The 20492-nt window shown below is 38.9% G+C and overlaps 3 protein-coding genes across 4 annotated transcripts; all 3 read right to left on the minus strand.

Annotated features, from left to right (window-relative positions):
- Positions 1-6339: 6339 nt before the first annotated feature.
- Positions 6340-7972, minus strand: LOC118349716 (succinate--CoA ligase [ADP-forming] subunit beta, mitochondrial-like). Its single transcript, XM_035695263.1, has 3 exons — positions 7661-7972; positions 6934-7044; positions 6340-6495 (listed from the first exon to the last, which is right to left on the minus strand). Exons 1-3 carry the CDS (start codon positions 7760-7762, stop codon positions 6340-6342), a joined length of 369 nt encoding a protein of 122 aa, XP_035551156.1. The 5' UTR covers positions 7763-7972.
- Positions 7973-10068: 2096 nt separating this feature from the next.
- Positions 10069-10733, minus strand: LOC118349717. The gene is made up of 2 exons (XM_035695264.1): positions 10376-10733; positions 10069-10241 (listed from the first exon to the last, which is right to left on the minus strand). Exons 1-2 carry the CDS (start codon positions 10731-10733, stop codon positions 10069-10071), a joined length of 531 nt encoding a protein of 176 aa, XP_035551157.1.
- A 3560-nt stretch (positions 10734-14293) lies between these two features.
- Positions 14294-17249, minus strand: LOC109010723 (thioredoxin-like fold domain-containing protein MRL7, chloroplastic). 2 transcript variants are annotated; one of them, XM_018991623.2, is made up of 5 exons: positions 16187-17249; positions 15541-15625; positions 15057-15168; positions 14826-14936; positions 14294-14679 (listed from the first exon to the last, which is right to left on the minus strand). In XM_018991623.2, the coding sequence occupies exons 1-4, from the start codon at positions 16936-16938 to the stop codon at positions 14833-14835; spliced, it is 1053 nt and encodes a 350-aa protein (XP_018847168.1). In that variant the 5' UTR covers positions 16939-17249; the 3' UTR covers positions 14294-14679; positions 14826-14832. The 2 variants fall into 2 exon arrangements, with proteins under 2 accessions (XP_018847168.1, XP_018847167.1); XM_018991622.2 differs by having other exon boundaries at positions 14822-14936.
- Between the last annotated feature and the right edge of the window lie 3243 nt (positions 17250-20492).

Below are 20492 nucleotides of genomic sequence, written 5' to 3' on the forward strand. Positions count from 1 at the left end.
ATACATAAACTGGGGAAGGCCCCGCATGATAAACCCCCCCCCCCCCTCTCCCGCAAACGAACATCCTTCTCTATTTACATGGCAAATAAAATGAACTGAAAAGTTGGCTTCAATAGATCAAATAGGATCGCCATGTTGGCTCTTTAAGCCTGGTTTCTTCACTCTGAGCAATTTAGTTGCTCAGATTTCCACAAAAGTCATGGAAAAACATGTGTCTATTATAACTAAGAGAGTGACTATTTGAAACACGAACCCAATCAAACCAATCCAAATAACTTCAGATGGATTTTTCAATAATATGATTTCAGGCAATTATATGAATTCAAGCGTGGGATTAGCTAGGCTATATTCTTAGTTTTCTCTCCGTACACATCCAAGATGGGAAGTCTGTTCCGGTGACTCCTAGCCGGAATAAACTTTCTTTAGTCTTTACGATTATTTTACAGTTTTGTGATAAACATGGTCCTTAAACATCTTTTAATAGAAACAAAGGCGTTCGTTTTATCAATGGAGGGCAGAAACTATTGTCGCATCACGGAGAGGGGTAGGAAGGTAACCAAAGAGATGGTGCTCAACCATGCCAGTGCTTGCTGGCTGGCGAATACAGTAGAAGAATGTTTATTATTGGGGGAAGGAAAGATTTTTACAAGACATATCGGGACGGAACCAAAGCTCTGGTTGCTCATAGGCGCTCTAATGCTTACGGGCATTTCTTGGAAGTAACAGACTACGGTGGTGGCAGTGGGGGTCGAGGTCTTTTAGCGATCCTGGAAGGGACGGAAGGAAAGGGCTGGAAAAGTTTGCCTATGGAGTTAAAGTATGTTCTGTCAATGCATACTTCGGCTAAGAAGGCTCCAATTTTGGCTCCACGACTAGACAGAGAGGTGGACAAGGGGAAGGAGACGGGGAGGCAAACCAAGTCGTATACAGAGGCGGCGTTGGGTGGTGCAGGGAAAAGGGCGGTAGTGCATGGAGGTACTAGCCACCCCTTGGCGTTACAACAAGGTGAAAAAAACAAAAAGGGGTCATGGCAGGGGAACATACAGGCGATAATACAGAGAAATACAGCAGACGTGATTTACCTGAAATGGGGAGTGGGACTCTATCCTATGTCTATCTAGTGGAAATTGAGGTGCAGAGGGCTTTGTCTAGTTTGAAAGAGGAAGTTTTCAGTGTGAAGGAGGAAATGGAATTACAAAGGAAGGGGATAGAAGCGTTGATCTCTAAAGTAGACAAGGGCTAGGGCTTGGGCTTGGGCTTGGGCTAAGGCCATCAGTCTCTAAAAATAGGAAAAACTAAGATGCTTAGTGGGCGGAAGCTACTCAAGCTTGACAAAAGAAAGGCCAAGATTGGGTTGGGCCGGATAGGCCCAAATCGATTTCCTAGTATGAAATGGAGGCTAAAACAGTCTGGGCCCTTTTTTGAAAAGGGCTCAACATCTGGGCCCCCTATCACAGATTTGTGGGAAGCCTACTGCGCCTGGGCCCACAGACCCATTTCCGATACACCTGCCAAAGGAGCCACCTACCTTTGCACTGGTAACTCTTGTCTCCGATTCCAACAGCACCTATGCTGGTCAACCTTTGTCGATACCAATAGAGCCTGTGCAGATCTGCAAGCTGGTGCCTATGGAGCACAAGGTGGGCCATCAGATCTCGGCGTGGCACAAACTTCGACGCCAGCTCTATCTGGGTTGCCTCCCATCACCACAGCGGTGAAGGCTACAATCCTAGCATTGGAGAAGGCTATGACACCGAACTTTGCAGAAGAGGAGATGGCAGTCACAGGAAGTCTTGGAGCACTACGGGAAGCCATAGAAACCACTAACGGAACCTTCTGAGCTGCTTGCCAACTGTCGTTCCGTGTTGTCTACTGTTCTGACGCCGTAAAAAAAATGCAGCCAAGGAACAACTGCCTGTTGTTATTGAAAGTGTGGAATCAATGGGTGAAATGGGGGAGGCCAAACTGGTTGGCACACTGGTTTTGTTTGAGGCTAATAAGCACGGGGAGGAAGAACCTATTCCTCTAAACGCATTTCATACCAACGTGTAAGATTGGGTTATCCAGAAAGCTATGGAAATTAAGCTGTGTAGGGATTATGAAGCTGAATTTATGGCCTTACAGCCATAGAGGGCGGGAATGCACAATCAAAATCCGATCTATCCCTTAATTTGGCTAAAAAAAAGGAAAGAGAACTCAAGAGGCTTACGTGGGCAATGAAAGATGATGGTGGAGAGAAGAGCTCTAACCAGGAGCGTTGCAAGGGGAGGGGTACGATGGTTGCTCTATGAAACCAAAAATAATATCATGGAACGTAAATGGGCTGCATGAACAAAATAAGCAGTTCCAATTTAGAAACTTACTTTGCCAATGGAAGGGGGATATTATTTGTTTACAGGAGACCAAGTTGGAAGTCATAATAAGACAGCTAGTCCGCAGTTTATGGAGAGGGCAACATGTCGACTGGTCTTACTTGCCATCTAAAGGAGCATTCAGGGAAGTCCTAATTATGTTTGATAAAAGGGTGGTGGAAAGGGTGGAAGAATATGTGGGTGACTTCACTGTGGTACGTTCTTTTGTGAACTTAGAAGACAGCTTTGAATGGGCATTCGCTGGAGTTTATGGCCCAAATATTGATTCGGAGAGAAGGCCATGATGGGAAGAATTGGTGGGACTTCTTAGTTGGTGGGAGCTACCAAGTTGCATAGAGGGTGACTTTAACATAACTCGCTTTTCAAGCGAAAGATCAGGTGTATCCCACATCACTCCTGCCATGAAGGAGTTTTCTAATTTCATTTCAGAACAGGAACTTATGGACATTCCATTAACAGGAGGCACGTTTACTTGGTCCAACAACCGAGAATTCCCATCTTCGTCGAGGAATGATAGATTTTTGCTAACTCTAGAATGGGAGTTACACTTTCCGGATGTAACTCAAAGAGGATTACCCCGTTTATTCTCTGATCACTTCTCCATCATTTTAGACTGTGGAGGCTTCCAAAGGGATAGAAGGTATTTTAAATTTGAAAATATGTGGCTTAAAAATGACAATTTTGTAGTCAGGTTCAAACAATGGTGGGCTTCTTACAATTTCCAAAGCTCTCCAAGTTTCATAATGGCAAGAAAGTTGAAAGCGCTAAACAAGATCTGAAGCAATGGAATGAACAAGTTTTTGGCAACATGCTTCAGCAGAGGTGCTCTCTCCTGGTAGAGCTACATGGTCTGGAGGGTGAGGAGGAGGCAAGAACACTCTAAATCTGAGAAAATTCGCAAGAGTCAGGTAGTTGTTGAACTTGAAAGAGTAACATTGATTCATGGAGACAAAAATCAAGGGCGCTCTGGCTCAAGGAGGGAGATAAGTGTACAAAATTCTTCCACAGGATGGCTAATTCTTACAAGAGGAACAATACTATTGATATGCTGATGGTAGATGGGGCAGTTTCTTCAGATCAGATGGTCATCAACAACCATATCAAGCAGTATTATCAACAACTCTTATCTGAAGAGCACAACTGGCGATCGAAAGTGGATGGTTTAACTTTTTCAGCAATAGATCAGCAAAGTGCAAGGTGGCTATAGAGGCCCTTAGCAGAAGAAGAAGTGCGCAAAGTAATCAAAGGTATGGCTAGTGACAAGGCTCCTGGTCCAAATGGGTTTACTATGGGGTTCTTCCAAGCTTGTTGGAAAGTGATTAAGGAAGATCTTATGCAGGTCTTTCATAATTTTCATACTAATGTTAGATTTGAAAAAAAGTCTTAAAATTACCTTCTTAGCACTCATTCCCAAAAAGATGGGGTCTGCGGATGTTAGAGACTATTGCCTCATTAGCCTTGTGAATAGGGTATATAAGATTCTTTCCAAAGTGCTAGCGAATAGATTGAGCTCAGTGGTGGAAAAGTTAATTTCAAAGCCGCAAAATGAATTTGTCAAAGGTAGACAAATCCTCGATTCGGTCCTTATTACAAATGAAGTTTTGGACGGACGACTTAAATTTAGAGAACCCGAGTTGCTTTGCAAATTAGACATGGAGAAAGCATATGACCACGTCAATTGGTAGTTCTTACTTTATTTACTTGCAAGATGTGTCTTTGGGGGGAAATGGCAGAAATGAGTAGAATTTTGCATCTCTATAATTCGTTTCTCTATCTTGGTGAATGGTTCACCGGTGGGTTTCTTCAACTCCTCTAGTGGTTTGAGACAGGGAGACCCGCTCTCTCCTTTACTTTTTTTATTTGTCACGGAAGCTCTCAGTAAGATGATTGAGGGCTTGGTGGACAGTGGGCTGCTCTATAGTTTTTCAGTAGCGAATGGCGATCTTAACATTTCTCACCTACTATTTGCCGATAACACACTCATCTTCTGTGGTGCACATCTCGGGCACATTCAATCCTTGAGGGCTCTACTCCTTTGTTTTGAAGCTACATCGGGCTTGAGAATTAATCTTTCAAAGTCTAAATTAGAGCCAATGGGGGCTGTCCATGAAGCGAAGAATTTAGCTTCCCTCTGGGTTGCAAGGTATCATCTCTGCCTTTGAAGTATCTTGACTTACTATTGGGTGCTTCGTTTAAATCTGAAAAGATTTGGAATGGCGTGGTTGAAAAGGTGGAGTGCAGATTGGCTTCTTGGAGGAGGTTATGGAGATGTTTGGATTCGAAAATGACTTGAGATGATTTGAGATGAGCTGAGATGAGCTGAGATGGATTGTGAATAGTAATGAGATGAGTTGTGAATAGTAGTGAGATTTGTGAGTTAAAGTTGCTGAATAGTAATGAATAGTAGTGAGATGAGTTGAGATGAGCTGAGATAAGTTGAGATGACTTGTGAATCCAAACAAGCCCTATATTTGTCGAAAGATGGTAGGTTGACTTTGATTAAAAGTACTCTTTCAAACTAAACCACTTACTTTTTTTCCTTGTTCCCACTTCCCCCAAATGTAGCTAACCGCATTGAGAGGTTACAAAGGGATTTCTTGTGGAGTGGATTGGGAAAGAGTTCAAATTTGATCTAGTTAATTGGTCAACTGTTTGTACTCCAATTTCTGAGGGAGGATTGGGGATTCGCCACTTGACGAAATTCAATCAAGCCCTATTGGGTAAATAGTTGTAGGAGTACCAACCCGAAAGGGGGGCCCTATGGAAGTCTGTTATAGATTCACAGTTTGGAAAGGCTTGGGGAGGATGGTGTTCGAATGAGGTACGAGGCACACATGGAGGGTGGGGGTGTGGAAATATATTAGGAGACATTGGGAGACCTTTCGAGGACATGAACATATTGTGGTGGGTGATGGTTCTCGTGTCAAATTTTGGTATGACAAATGGTGTGGTAACCATAGCTTCCAAGACACCTTCCTTGCCATGATGCAGCGATTGCCGATCTTTTGGTCTTTTCCAATGGCTCCCCTCAATGGAATATTGATTTCATTAGGGCAGCCCAAGATTGGGAGTTGGAGACTATTACAAAGTTTTTTGCGGCATTGTATTCAGTAAGTATGACAGGGGGCACCAGCGATAAGATGCACTAAGCCATTCCAAGAAAGGTAAGTTCATTGTTAGATCATTTTACCAAGTTCTAACGAGTCCGGTAATATGACCATGTTCCAATGGAAGAGTATATGGCAGATGAAAGCTCCTTCAAAAGCGGCTTTTTTTGTTTGGACAATATCCTTACCACAAATAACTTAAGGAAATGCCGGGTAATAGTGCTGGATTGGTGTTGTATATGTAAGAAGCATGGGGAATCAATAGATCATTTGCTTTTACACTGCAAGGTGGCCAAGGCCATGTAGGGTATTTTTTTCACGAGAATCGAATTGTCATGGGTCATGCCTCTTAGATTGGTGGATTTTCTCGCAAGCTAGAGAGGCCTACAAGTGGCGGCCATCTGGCGAATGGTTCCTATATGTATGTGTTAGTGTATTTGGAGGGAGAGATGCTAGAAGCTTCGAAGATCGCGAGAGAACAACAGATGAGCTAAAAGTTTTCTTTTTTAAGTCATTGTTCTTATGGGCGGGACCATAGTTTGTAACGGACTAAATGTCCATGACTTTCTATTTTCAATTGTAACCTCTTACTAGGTGCTTCTCATGTATACTACCTATGTACCTGGGCTTAGCCTCTTTCTATGAATAAAACTTTTTGATTACCTATCAAAAAAAAAAATATATGATTTCATTATGTCCAAACAAATCCTAATAATAGACATGCACCATAACTACAAGATTGCAACTTATAAAAAAAAAAACTACAAGATTGCAAATAGGATACTACATGCCTACCAGAGGAACAAATTGCCAATAAATGAAATTACACACAAATTAAACCAAGAAAAAAAGCAACAAAATTAATCACAATCTTCATTAGGAAAGATAGAAATAATCTCAGTACCAGCTATCTCTTCAACCTGATCAGCCTTAACAATATGAACTCCACCCTTGAGACCACTTTTGAATGTTCCCAAGCCTCTCCCACCAGCCAAAATTTGGCTTTTGACCACCAACTGTCCCAAAAAATAAAAGTTAGCATTCCTCTTTTTCCTTTCATTGTAGATGGTTCTGAGAAGATGTATAAAAAGAGAAGGAAAAGTATTTTAAATATCCATCTGTTTATCATTCAAAACATAATGAACAAAGACCTCATTTGGGACTAATACAACTACATTGTATAACTTCCATTTTCTTGTAAAACGAATAATATACTTTTTTATAGGTAAGAACGAATAATATATTATAGGAGACATAGTTATAATTTCATAATTTCCTAAATGTTCTCAGCAGCCACATTTAGGTCATTCTGTTCTTGAAATAAACTAATTTTTTAATCACATTTTTTGTAAGTAATTGCCTTATAAAAAATGTGAAGTATACAAGAGAGAGTACAGGAAAAAGGCGTGGCCCAAGCACTCAGGATTTATACTCATTGCATTACTCCCAATTACCTCACTCTGATTGGGAAATACATCCTGAATTGCCTTTTTTACTTCATCACCAGAAGAAACTGCGATGCCTTTTGGAACATTGATCCCATATTTGCTCATCAATTCAGCCCCCTACGATGCCAAAAAAATTAGTTAGTCGCCACATCCAATCAACATTTTCAAAAAATTAATAATTCAATGAAATTTACATGGCTGAACCAGCACAAAGTTCCACATATTTCTCATCAAAATTAATCTATCATATTTACCTATAAAAAAAATTAATCTATCACGAAAATGTACGACTGCAACTTGCTGTCCGTGCACCAGAACCACGTTCAGTTTGTTTGCCGAGAAAATGCACGAAAGAAAAAGTAATACTCCAAAATAAATTTAAAGGAGAAATTTTTTTCACTATGTTAAGACCCTAAAGGAATCCTTTACCCTTTTTTATCAGTAAGGAAGACCTTAACCCTTCGGATTGTAACACGTTTGGTTAACCCTAATTGACAACAAAGATCGGTTATTTGAAGTCTCGATTTTGTTATGGTTTCATGTTTTTTTCTACTTATCAAAAAAAAGATACCATAACAAAATGAACCGTATAACTCAAGTTCGTGTTTCAGTTTACCGAGTTTTTCTCCAAAACCAAACAGAGAAAGAAATCGGCCTAGCTCTGTGTATACACACATGTACGTGTCTGTGCGTTTGTGAAAGAGAAGGGGGAGTGAGAGGTATCCGGAGGGACCTGATACTCGTGTATGTTGAGACGGCGAAGTTGTTGTTGCTGCCATTTTCCGGCGACAGAGAGAGAGCGCAAGACGAGCTTGTTGAGCAATGCTCGCACCATTCTTCCAGTAATCCTTGAAGATCGGCCAGAGAGGTCAGTGCGAAACCCTGGACAGAGAGCTCCCAGACCCGACCGCGCACACAGAGAAGAGAGAGAGAGAGATTGCCGGAGACGGAGACGGAGACGGAGGCGGATCCGGTTAAAGTAGGAGGAAAACGGACGGAACCTATATGCTATTTCTTTTCTTTTCTGATTTTTCAATCATCTTTCTATTTTCATTTTGCGAATTTTCTTCGGTACTTTTCATGGTCAAAAGTAGGGGTGGTGCCCCGCCCGACTTCCGCCCCGCCCCCGCATGGGCGGGCGGCCGGGCGGGCTAACCCGCTCCGCCTATGTGGGGGCAGGGTCCCCCTCCCCACATAAAGAGGGCATAGCGGGGGTGGGGGGCGAGATGACCCCAGCGGGGCCCCGTCCCGCCCCCGCCCCACATTAAAAAAAAAAAATTATTTATATATATTAAATAAATATATTGTATATAGATATATACAATTTATAAAAGACTTGAAATTATATTCAAGTCATTGGATTGCTTTGGCCTACTAAGTCCCACATTGCTTAAAGATGACTATTGTATTGCCTTGACCTCCTATATAAAGATTGGCCTAGGAGGTCAAATCAATCTAAAATCTAACTCTAATGAGTTTAATTTTTTTTTTATATTTATAAATTTTAATTTATTATTTAAATTATATTATAATTTTGGTCTAAAAAAATATTTTTAGACCAAAAAATTTTTTTTTTAACATAATGGCTGGGGGCGGGGCGGATGGGGGTTTTTTCCCCGCCCCCGCCTCCCGGGGGTGGGGGGCGGGGCGGATGGGGGTTTTTCCCCCGCCCCCGCCTCCCGGGGGCGGGGGGCGGGGCGGGGGAAAAACTCCCAACACCCGCATGGTGCGGGGCCGCCCCATGCGGGTAGCACCCCTAGCCAAAAGAAGGAAGAAAGAATAATACAATTACATCGTTTTATTTTGTTCCTTTATTAATTAAAAAAATTATTATTAATATATTGATATATTTTTTATTTTTTAAAAATATTTAAGAATGTTAACAAAATATAAAAACAAAAAATAAAAATAAAACTTTTACCAGTGGACATGACACATTAGCACTCTAAAAGAAATAACACTATACTAGATTATAAATTACAAAAATGCTCGTGATTAAATATTTTTTTTTATAAATAAACGGTAGTATTAATAGGAATAAGCAAAGCTCAAATATACAAGGAAGTATACAAGAGATAAAACTTATCTAGTTTACTATAAAAGAAACAAGAAAATCATGCACATTTAGACCATTAAAATCTACAGCAATAGCCTAAAGAAATAAGGTAAGGAAAAATAAAGCTCTAAGTTCCTCTATTGTCCACTCCTTGTCTTCAAATGTCCACTCGTTACGCTCTCGCCATAAATACCACATAATGCAGATATGAACCATCTTCCACACAGTTTTGATTTGTGGCGCACCACCCGACATTACCCAACTAGCCAATAACTCTACCACTGTAGCAGACATCACTCAGTTTAACTCTATTCGACTAAACATTTCGCTCCATAAGTCGCTAGCTGTCTCACAATGTAACAAAAGATGATACACTGTCTCTCTAGCTTTCTTGCACATACAACACCATTTTGGAATAATTACCCAACGCTTTCACAGATTATCAATAGTCAGAATCTTACCCAGGGTCATTGTCCAAGTGAAAAATAGTGTTTTGGAAAGTGCCTTATTCTTCCACAATCTTCTCCAAGAGAAATGAGTGTTTGGGAGCAAAGTAAGTGATTGATAGAAGGAGCGGATCGAGTAGATACCCTTACCTGCAAGCGTCCACCACAGCTTATCTTCACGCAAACCAGACAACTTCGAAGAGTACACTCGGCTGAAAAAAAAAAAAAAAAAAAAAAAAAAAAAAAAAAAAAAAAAAAAAAAGCCTCAAAACTATTTATTTCCTAATCTTGAGTTGCTCTACTAGAAGTGACATTCCAATGGACTTGGTCCCCTAAACGAATCATGGGATCCACCCCCAAAGCTTCTTGATCACATGCCACTCGGAAAACAAATGGAAAATCATCCACTAAAGCCTCCTCCTCATACCAAATGTCCCTCCAAAATTAAACGAGTACATTCTCCCACCATAAATTTAGTATGACGAATGAACACCTCCCACCCATGTCTTATACGCTTCCAAACCCCCAACCCATAGGACCCATTCCCCTCTCTAGTATACCAACCCCCCATAACCTACCATATTTGCAATCAACCACTAATTTCCATAGGGCTCTCGGTTCCAAATTGTATCTCCAAAGTCATTTCCCAAGCAGTGCCTGATTAAAGGTTCTCAAGTTCTTTATCTCCAACCCACCTGAAAGGATTGGTCTGTACACCTGATCCCAACTAACTAGGTGAAACTTGAATTCATCTCTCATCCCACTCCATAAGAAGTCACGATAAAGTTTTTCAATCCGCACCGCCATGCTAGCTGGAATTGGAAATAAAGACAGAAAGTAGGTAAGTTAGAGAAAGTACTCTTGATAAGAGTCACCCGGCCTCCTTTCGACAAATACAATCTCTTCCACACTGTCAATTTTCATTCTATTTTCCCAATAATAGTACCCCAAATAGATAAAGCTTGTGATGCAGCCCCTAACGATAGTCCCAAATAAGTCATAAGGAGAGAAGTGACCTTACACCCAAGTGTGCTAACCAATTGCTGAGTAGTACTGAAGGTCCCAACCGGCACTAACTTTGATTTATCAAAGTTCACTCTCAAGCCTGACGTTGCTTCAAAACATCGGAGCAGCGCCTTCAGAGCCCTAAGATGATCTTGTTCTGCATCACAGAAAATTAGTGTGTCATCTACAAATAGTAGGTGGGAAACCGAGATAGGGCCCCTCTGTGGATCACCCACTGAAAAACTAGCCATCAAACCATGGTTAACCACAGCCGACAACATCCTACTCAAGGCCTCCATGACGATAACAAAAAGAAAGGGAGATAGGGGGTCTCCCTGTCTTAGGCCTCGAGAGCTGTTGAAGAGACCCTATGGATTGCCATCGATCAAAACTGAGAATCTTGCCGTTGAAATGCACCATCTGATTCACATACACCATTTCTCTCCAAAGTCACATCTTTTTAGTAAATACAAGAGAAATTCTCAGTTCACATGATTATATGTTTTTTCCATATCTAGCTTACAAATAATCCTTGGAGTGCCAGACTTAAGTCTACTATCTAGACATTCATTGGCTATTACGACAGAATCAAGGATTTGACGACCCCTGACAAAAGCATCTTGTGGCTTCGAGATTAGTGAATCTATGGCCACCCGTAACCTGTTTGTAAGCACCTTGGAAATGATTTTGTATACACCGTTTATGAGGCTAATGATTTCGAACACTCTGGGTTTATTCGGAATCAAGGAAATAAATGTAGCATTCAGGCTTTTCTTGAATTTCCCAACCAAGAATAGCTCCTGGAACACATTCATAATGTCCTCTTTCACCACCTCCCAACATGTTTGAAAAAACCCCATCGAGAAGCCGTTCGGGCCTGTGCTTTATCCTTCACCATCTTACGGACTACATCAAATACCTTTTCTTCCTCAAAAGATCTTTCCAACCAAGACGATGTCTAAAGCTCAAGGGAGTCAAAACCAAGTCCATCTAATTTTGGCCTCCAACCCTCTCCTTTTGTAAAAATATGTTCATAGAAATTCACCACATGTTATCGGATCTCAAGAACCTCTGTGCAATCTCTACCATTGATTTTCAGCATCTCAATAGTATTATTTCTCCAATGAGAGTTATCCACTTTATGAAAGAATTTTGTGCTTCGATCCCTTTCTTTCAACCAAAGTGCTCTTGACTTCTGTCGCCAAGAAATCTCCTCTAACGATATAACTCTTTCCAACTCTAAGGTCGACTTTGCCTTATATGAGACTTCTTCTAAGGTGAGAGCTCTATCTTCAATGATCCCATCAAGATTCTGTAATTCATCTATTAGAGATTTCTTTTGCTCCCCTATGTTTCCAAAAGTTTGGAAATTCCAAAATTTTAAGGGTAGGTTTGGGGGGTGAGATGAGAATTTTATGTTTTGTTTTGAAGTTTAAAATATTAAGTTTTAATATTATTATTGTTTTGGGATTTGAAAAAGGTGTATTGAGATTTGAAAAAATTGAATTGTTTATTATATTTTGTATGGGAATTTGAAAAAGGTGTAATGATGAGATGAGATGAGATGAGAATTTTGTGTTTTATTTTTGGCCCCAAACCTGCCCTAAATCTTCCTTTAACGCTTTCAATTTGCCTGTAAGTATATAAGTGGGGGTACCATAAAACTGATAAGAAGACCACCAAAGCCTTACCCTGTCCACGAAGCCTTCACTTTTAAACCACATATTTTCGAACTTGAAATAGCGAAAACCTCATTAAATACCGTCTCCATCCAACAATATGGGAAAGTGATCCGAACATAGGCGCGACAATCTCTTCTAACATACCACCAGATAATGATTTTTTAAACCGGTGATATTAAGAATCTGTCCAGTCGAGACCACGTTTGACTATTAGACCAAATAAAGGGACCACCTACTAGTGGAAGATCCACCAAGTTCAAGTCAAATATGCAATCCAAAAATTATACCATGGCTGGATGTAACTGACTATTTTTAGATCTTTTACTGGGGGAACCTTGCTACATTAAAATCACCACCTGTGCACCAATGGAGGTCCCACCAGCTATAGATACCAGCAAGTTCTTCCCACAACCGCCTTCTGATATTGTCAACATTCAGTCCAAAGATGCTTGCAAAAGCCCACAAGAAATTATCCTCCACCATTTTAAAAGAACATGCCACTATAAATTCCCCTACAAACTCTATTTTCTCCACGACTCTTTTATCCCACATCATCAAAATACCACTTGATGCCCCATTTGAAGCCAAAAAGACCCAATATGCATATGGGCAACCTCACACACTTCTCACTAGTTTTCTAGTCACCAATTTCAGCTTAGTTTCTTGTAGACAAAAGATGTCCGCCTTCCATTCCCAGAGCAAATTTTTTATGTGCAAGCGTTTATTAACCTCGTTCAACCCACGAACGTTCCAAGACACAATTTTCGGCTTCATAAAGAAACAACAGTTCATTTCCCTTTAGACCTATCACGGCTTGAGCTACCCTCATTCAATGACCAATTAAATCTCTTATACCCCTCTGTTTCTTGGAACCAGCTTTCTTAGACTGAGAATGACTCGCCTCAATGGTCGTGAGGAGGGTCATAAACTATTCTTCGTATCCCACACACTCCATGCCCACAACATGTTAGATGTATTTTACTTTTTGAAACACCCAATCAGATAACTCAAGTTCAATCGGTAACAAGCAATTCAGTGGAAAAGGCTCCCTCAAGGCAGATTGCATCATTTCCATTCCACCACAACACCCATAGTGATCACAACTAAATCCTCATTAACCTCCATAAACCCCTGAGGTAGCCCCACGACTATGTTTCCCGTTTAGTAGGATAGTAAACAGAAAACACGTGTGGCAAAAACAAACATTAGCTATAACCCATGTTTCCACGTGTTTGTATCATTACTCAATAAATTAAGGCTCTCTTGGGATTTAGAGATGGTTTCATCTCATCTCATTATTACAATTTTTTCAAATTCTCACACAAAATATAATAAATAATTTAACTTTTTCAAATCTCAAAATAATAATAATATTAAAAAATAATATTCTAATAATATTTTATTCAACTCATCTAAAACTATCTCATCTCATCTTGCTATCCAAACCAGCTCTAAGTTGGTAATCCTAATCTATCCCAAGCTGTCATGTTTTGAAATTTACTTATACATAATCATCTATTTTTAATGATTTTGACACTTCAGGAATAATATATTTAATAATACTTATATTTAACCAAAAATAAACTTTAGCCACTTTATAGTGAATCGCATTAAATGAAATCTTAACAGAGTTATTCTATTTTCAAGTCGATGTGTAAAATACACCATTCACATAACTTAAATAATAAAATTTAATTTGTAATATTTAAATTTTAAGATTTATCTTCCAAAATATTATGTTATATAAACATTTACTATATGTGCTCTACTACATAGCAACTTGAAAATAAATTTCCCGTATAACAAACTAATTTATCATATCTAAATAAAGCCACTACCAACCGGTAAACAATAAAACCAACCATCCTTGTCTTTACAGAATGGATAGTGTAAGAACGTGGCCTTTTATATTCCTCAATTCTATATAATCCTTGAGTTCAGCAAATTTTTGAAGCGTACCAATTTTGTTTATCACGAACATGTAAAGTCGAAATGACATTACTTGACAAGAGTCTTGGTCCTAGAACAATTTTCTAACAAATCCATCAGGCCTGGACTCCAGCTTAAGACACTACTCTGGTAAGTTTCAAGACCCAAAATCCCAGCCAATCCATCAAGGTCTTAATTTGTCCAGGAATAATGAATACAGGATGGGAACAAGTATGTAAGACGAGGAATTGCCAACAAGAAGACCTTAAGAATCTGTAATGCAAAATAGGAGGGCTATATGAGAGAGAGAGAGTTCAACCAAAATCATATAGTTACATCAACGGGATCCTATAAATAATTGAAGAAAACTCCCAATCACAGAGTGGATATTCAACAACCCATGTTAACTTCTGATTTCCAACGACTTTTTCCATTGGTATCAGCCTGTGTTTCACACTCATTCTCATCAAACAGCAGGGTCACAAGAACAAAGGAGATAGGCTAACTTAAAAACTGTCTCTGGACATGAAGATTGCACGGCAAATTTCACTAGATGACAATTCCAAATCAGGGATCGGCGCAAGGGACGAATGAGCTATTGCACCAGACAAACAGCTTTGACCTGGCAATTAACCTGCATTTCAAGGAATTACAAAAGCAATCGTCCAAAAGAAAAGAAAGCAGTATCAGGAGGAACAATGAAGTCCTGTACATTATAAAAACAGCAAAGAAAATGCAAGAGAGAAATAGATTTGCAGTAGTTTTGGATAAAGTACCTACAAGGGCATTAATAAGGTGGAGCTAAAGCCGTCACATCAATCCATGAAGGCCTCTTAGCATTATAGTAGAAATGTGCAATCATTTGGACCAACTCATCTGCTGTCCTGAACTCTGCCAAGGTACATATACAGTTTTATGGCCGGAAAAGAACTTTACAGATTCATTGTTTGGTAGCATCTGAACAAAATCGTGCTTATTATAAGTATAGAGAGCAGAACTCAAAAATTTCACCTTTCTCCCGGTACAAGATCCTGTTCCCTCGTAAGAATAAAATCTGGGGGCCTTCTCTAGCCTTAAGAGCATATGCCAAATCTCTCTCAATATTGATGTCTATCTTAACTGACTGTTACCAGGAAATTCCAGAGCATTAACATCATTACATACACGCGGAAAAACATATCAAGGAAAATCAATCTGATTGGTTAACAGCAATGTAGGAAACAATACTAATATTACGATGCCAAAATTTAAATTTTTGCTACTCAAGGCCCTATTAGAAGCAATATGTGGACTAGTTTAGTTGATCTTTTTCTTTAACGGAGGCCTTTGAAAGTTTACTGCTCATAAAGTCACTTGTCTTCTGAATTTCTTTTATTTCTCAGCAAACAGTATGAAGGGTCACCAAACATGTAAGGCAGTGTTTATCCATAGATTATCAATGAACCATATAGAACTTCGAGAAAAGTGTAGAGGACAAATGAGAAGTTTGATATACCCGTGGAGGCAATCGATCTTGAGCACTCCAATATACCTGAAGTGCCTTTTCTAGCTCTTTCAAAGCCTTCCAGTTATCAGCTGCCCTGTGAAAAGAACGATAAAATGTGAACCATGACAATAATCAACTGAAACAGGGGAAACAAGAAAAACAGAAACAAAATTTAAGTTTTTTTTTTAAAAAAAAAAAAGAAAAGAAAAGAAAGAAAAGACATGAATTGCATCAACTTCTCCCATATCCCTAATTTTGTTCATAGTGCCCATATACGCATATACAGTCATTTAGACCTCCCTAGTTCTACATTATTCAAGTGTTACTTCCTTGATCAACATTTTGCTCCACATATAAAATACAAAGCAACATGTTACACCCGCTATCTTTCCATTAAACCAAAGAAAAATTGCCAACATAGATGAAGAGATGCACCAACCTATGCATATGCTTATTAATAAATAAATGTGTATGTATGCATGCATCTATGTGAATTGCACTAGCACAGATTCCCTTATCCAAATCCGTCACTCAGTACACAACAACTAAGGCTGCAGTTAATAAAGGCAAAAAAGATCATCCAGCCAATACAAGGATGCAATAAGAAAGTTTTATAGCAAAGGCTTGCAAGACAATCCTAGTCCTGCTTAATCACCTGTTGTATCTTTCAAAAACAAGAACAATGAGCGGGCTAGGATGAAAAGCGAAGCTCTCCCACTCCAGACAATTGATCTCCTTTACCCAGTTATCATCAACCTCTCCTTCCCAGTCAATCTCAAAACCATCTTCCCCCACAACATTCTTAATTGAGTGCTGCTCAAAATACTCCGACGCTCTAATCCCCCACCCCACATCCGCATCAAGTGGCCAACTTGCACTTTCCTCCTCAACCACCATCTTCTTCTTTCCTCTTCCACCACCACCACCACTGACACCATCCCCGTCTTCGTTATCATCTTCACCACTATCACTTTCAACCTTGTCATCCTCAACTCTGTCCTTCATTACCTTTTCGTTATTCTCAAACACCTCTGGGTTCTGCTCTCGGATTGATGTAAATGTCCGTTGAAGCGAGTCACGCACGAAATCTTCAACCGCAGCAGCTTCACTCCTGCGGCCACGCCTCGGCTTCCTTGGGATAGTCACTGGGTACGTCATAGACCCACCAGGATTCTCATCATTGTCATTCTGCGTAGCTTCAACTTCGGCTTTCAGGCGGCGGCGAGTTGTTTTCTTAGGTTTAGCTTTGGGATTGGAATTTGAATCGAGTTCAGGGTCAGGTACCGTGTCCGACTTCCTTGCAACACAAGAAAGAGATGAAGTAGGCCTAGCAGTAGGATTCTGAAAAGAAAACGATTTAAAAGGTGGGAACGATTTGGGAATTGTAGAAGCGTGAAGGAACGACATTTTCTCAAATCCAGAACAGAGAAATCAGTCAGAGTTCAGAAATGACACTTGAAACCCAACAGAATGGCAAGAGAATTGTAGACTACAAGGAGAAAGTATAAGAACCCCAGGAATTTACCCGTAGATGGGATTGATTAGGGTTTAATTAAGGACGGGAAAGGCACAGAACTCGGACGAAATGACAATCAAGCTCGGCGTAGTTCCAGAATTCAGACCAATCCAAAATGGGGGATTTCGGGGGTAATAGAATTGGGCGGCAGGTCACCAGACCGGCCCAACCGCCCGGTCCGTTAGGTGGCAGGAATCAGCGATTCAGCAGACTACTGCGAGCGCCTAAAACTCATACTATAAATTAATTTAAAAACATTAACTCTAATTTATTTACCTCCACAGTTCTTTTACTCCTCCTCCAGATAAAATTAGAAATATATATATTTATTTATATATATATATATATATATAATAGCATAGCTCCGGTGCAACAATCGCACGCGCAAGTTGAGAAATAATCTAAATTTTTTACTTAGAAAAATTTTACCTTTTATTTTTACACCATACATTATATATAATTTTTTAATTAAACGTATGATATATGAATAATGAGTAAAATAATTTCTTTAGTTTAACAATAATAAAATTAAAAAAATAAAAAAACTATAAATAAAAATAAAAAATAAATATGATGTAAACTACATAAACGATAAATAGAAGAATAAATCTTCTCAACCTCCTAACACTCCACACTCCACATTATTTTTAATTTTTATTATTTTTTTATTTTATTAAATATTTATTATATGAATAATAAATAGAAAATTTAAAATAATTTTAAAAAAATAAACTCAAAAAAAAATTTAAAAAAAATATTAAAAATTTTAAAAATTAAAAAAAAGGTGGAGTGTGGAGTGTGGTGGAGGTTGTGTAGCAAAACCCTAAATAGAATAACTAAAAAAGGAAAACCATGCATGACCGTGTGTCTCTCGACGTGTAGAAGCACGGTCAGAGACCCAACGACAATTTGTTTTATTAATTGTATTTTTATGGATTTGATTATGGATTTAGTTGATTATATAAAGTCCTTTAGTTTAGATATAAGTTATCGTTTGGATAGTGAGTTGAGATAATATAATTTAAATAAAATATTATTTTTTAATATTATTATTATTATTTAAAATTTAAAAAAAATTAAATTATTTATTAAATTTTATATAAAAATTTAAAAAAATTATAATTATAAAATAAGATAAGATAAAATATTTCTTATATCCAAACCAGACTTAAAAGTTGAAATTTGTCATATGCATTTTGGTTTGAAAGGCATGTGCACAATTGGTTGGATGGTATTAAGTGACGGGGATAGTGGAGGGTTGATTAATCTAGCTGCCCGTTTATAGGGGCTGCTAGCCCGAAGCTCCACCCCTGGCTAGATATCAAGGGGTGGATTGACCCCATGTCGTCCACCCATCATGCGGCTTGTGGCATTAGAGAGAGAGAGAGAGGAGGCTGGGATGACAGTGAGAGATCAACAACGAAATAGAGAGAGAAAGTAAGTGCAACGAGAGAGGGAGGGGGACGCGTTCAAAACAAATATAATACAAAACGACGTTGTTTTGGAGTTTCAAAATGACGTTACGTTGTTTTATTACAAATCTAATTTTTTAATATATATATAGTTTATCAGTGAATGGGGGCCTGCCACCCAGCCCAACCCAACCCTTCTCATTTAATAAATATAAGAAAGGGTGTCACCCATCCTAACAAGGGAGACAAAGTGACAAACACCTCAATATAACTATGATGTTTATCTCTCTTTTTCAATATGGAAAGAGTGATGCTAACATACATCTACATGTATAACATGCGCATAATATCAATAATGTAGTAAGAATGTATTAGTCAAATAAAAAAATCCAACTATAACTGTTTTGGACGTATTTCACCTCGACCGCTAACTTGTGATAAGAGAAGATGGTGGCCCAATGTGTTTGATGCACATCTGATGCTTAAATTAGAAATATATAAATATTAGTGGTGAAAACCGAACCATTCAATGTGGTTTTTGGACAAAATTGAAACTCAACCGAAATCGTAAAAATATGTAAATCTCAATCGAAACTGGCCGATGAAGAGAGAGAAAACCGTCGAGATCGGTCTTGACGTAAATCCAGTTGGTTTGTCGGTGTCTTCGGTGGAGACGGAGGAGGCCTTGAGTGCGATGACGCCGCAGTAAGAGACAAAGAACATCGTGCTGCATGCAATGATGTCGCAGTGAGAGACAGAGAACGCAACGCTATGTGCGATGACGCCTTGAGGATAAATGAGAACTTAGAAGCGAAATGAAGAAGGAAGGAAGAAGAAAACAGGTGTTTAAACCCTAGGGTGAAACGGCGCCGGTTGGCTTGCCGTTTCCTTTATATTTTTTTTCAAACACTCAGTCCCAAAATGACGTCGTTTCACTTACTTAAGTGAAATGGCATCATTTCATATATGTATAATTTTTTTAAAAAAAATACATTTAAACTATCGGTTGGTTCAACGGTCCGGTCCAACCTCAAACCGGGACCAAACTAATGGACGTCGATTTTGACAAAAAACCACCGCCGGCCGATCAGTTCTACGCATGTTTCATGAGTTCCAAGCTCCGGTGGCCGGCCTAAGTTGGTCCCAGTCGATTTTACGAGTTCTTGTACAACCCTAATAAATATTGTCTTGCAATAAAGGATCAAAAAGTCACCTTAGAGTGCTAATGTTAGCTCTTTATATAGATGTAAATTATTATTGATAAGGATAGTTTAATCATTTTCCCAAATCTCGAAAATTTAATTATAGCATTCCCAGGATATTTGAAAAGGGAAAGGATTATTAGAGCTGTAAGATTATCTATCGGTTTGGACTAGATCGGATCGATGCTTTTTTTCTTTTTTTGATAGGATACCGATGGTCTTATTGGTTGGTCTCAGGGTGTGTTTTTTCGAATTGGGCCGAGACCGACCAAATGTATATATATATATTTAAATATTTAAATATTTATATATATAATATATTATTTTATATAGTAGTTTATATAGTAGTTGTATAAATTAATTATGTGATTTTCATCTAAAGATCACCATTGACCATATGTACAATGAAATTATTTAATATTAATTAATCATATATAAAATGTTAAAGAGATTACTTAATTTTAATTTTATTAATTTTTTTGTATTAATTTTTCTGTCCAAAAAAGGAAAAAAAATTCATGGACCGAATGGATTGACTAGATTGATAGTTAACGGTCCAGTTCGGCAAAAATGATGGACCGAAAATTTCGGTCCGTGACCCCCTCCCCCCGAACTGGACTAGACAAACTGATTACACTCCTAAAGATTATCATAGCACAACTGAATATCTCGTTGTTTCCTTACGAGAAAATATCTTTAATTGACAATGGTTACCATGTTGATCTCCTTAAATGGTGCGGTTTCGTGGTGGCATGTGTATGGTACACCCATGATCTTTCAATCCATCGGACTTCCCAAATGACTCTTATTCGATATCATTGGGTTCGTATG

Source organism: Juglans regia, chromosome 10 (assembly GCF_001411555.2).
Source record: "Juglans regia cultivar Chandler chromosome 10, Walnut 2.0, whole genome shotgun sequence".
NCBI classification, from domain to species: domain Eukaryota; kingdom Viridiplantae; phylum Streptophyta; class Magnoliopsida; order Fagales; family Juglandaceae; genus Juglans; species Juglans regia.

Excerpts from the sequence above, each read along its gene's own strand:
- LOC118349716 (XM_035695263.1), bottom strand. The coding sequence starts at position 7,762 with ATGGTGCGAGCATTGCTCAACAAGCTCGTCTTGCGCTCTCTCTCTGTC. Across the intron at positions 7,045-7,660 it reads TCAACATACACGAGTATCAG|GGGGCTGAATTGATGAGCAA; the intron begins GTCCCTCCGGAT and ends TTGGCATCGTAG. Across the intron at positions 6,496-6,933 it reads TATTTCCCAATCAGAGTGAG|TTGGTGGTCAAAAGCCAAAT; the intron begins GTAATTGGGAGT and ends TTTTTGGGACAG.
- LOC118349717 (XM_035695264.1), bottom strand. The coding sequence starts at position 10,733 with ATGGAGGCCTTGAGTAGGATGTTGTCGGCTGTGGTTAACCATGGTTTG. Across the intron at positions 10,242-10,375 it reads ACAAGCTTTATCTATTTGGG|CTAGCATGGCGGTGCGGATT; the intron begins GTACTATTATTG and ends TTCCAATTCCAG.
- LOC109010723 (XM_018991623.2), bottom strand. The coding sequence starts at position 16,938 with ATGTCGTTCCTTCACGCTTCTACAATTCCCAAATCGTTCCCACCTTTT. Across the intron at positions 15,626-16,186 it reads GTTTTTGAAAGATACAACAG|GGCAGCTGATAACTGGAAGG; the intron begins GTGATTAAGCAG and ends TTCTTTTCACAG. Across the intron at positions 14,937-15,056 it reads GATCTTGTACCGGGAGAAAG|AGTTCAGGACAGCAGATGAG; the intron begins GTGAAATTTTTG and ends GTACCTTGGCAG.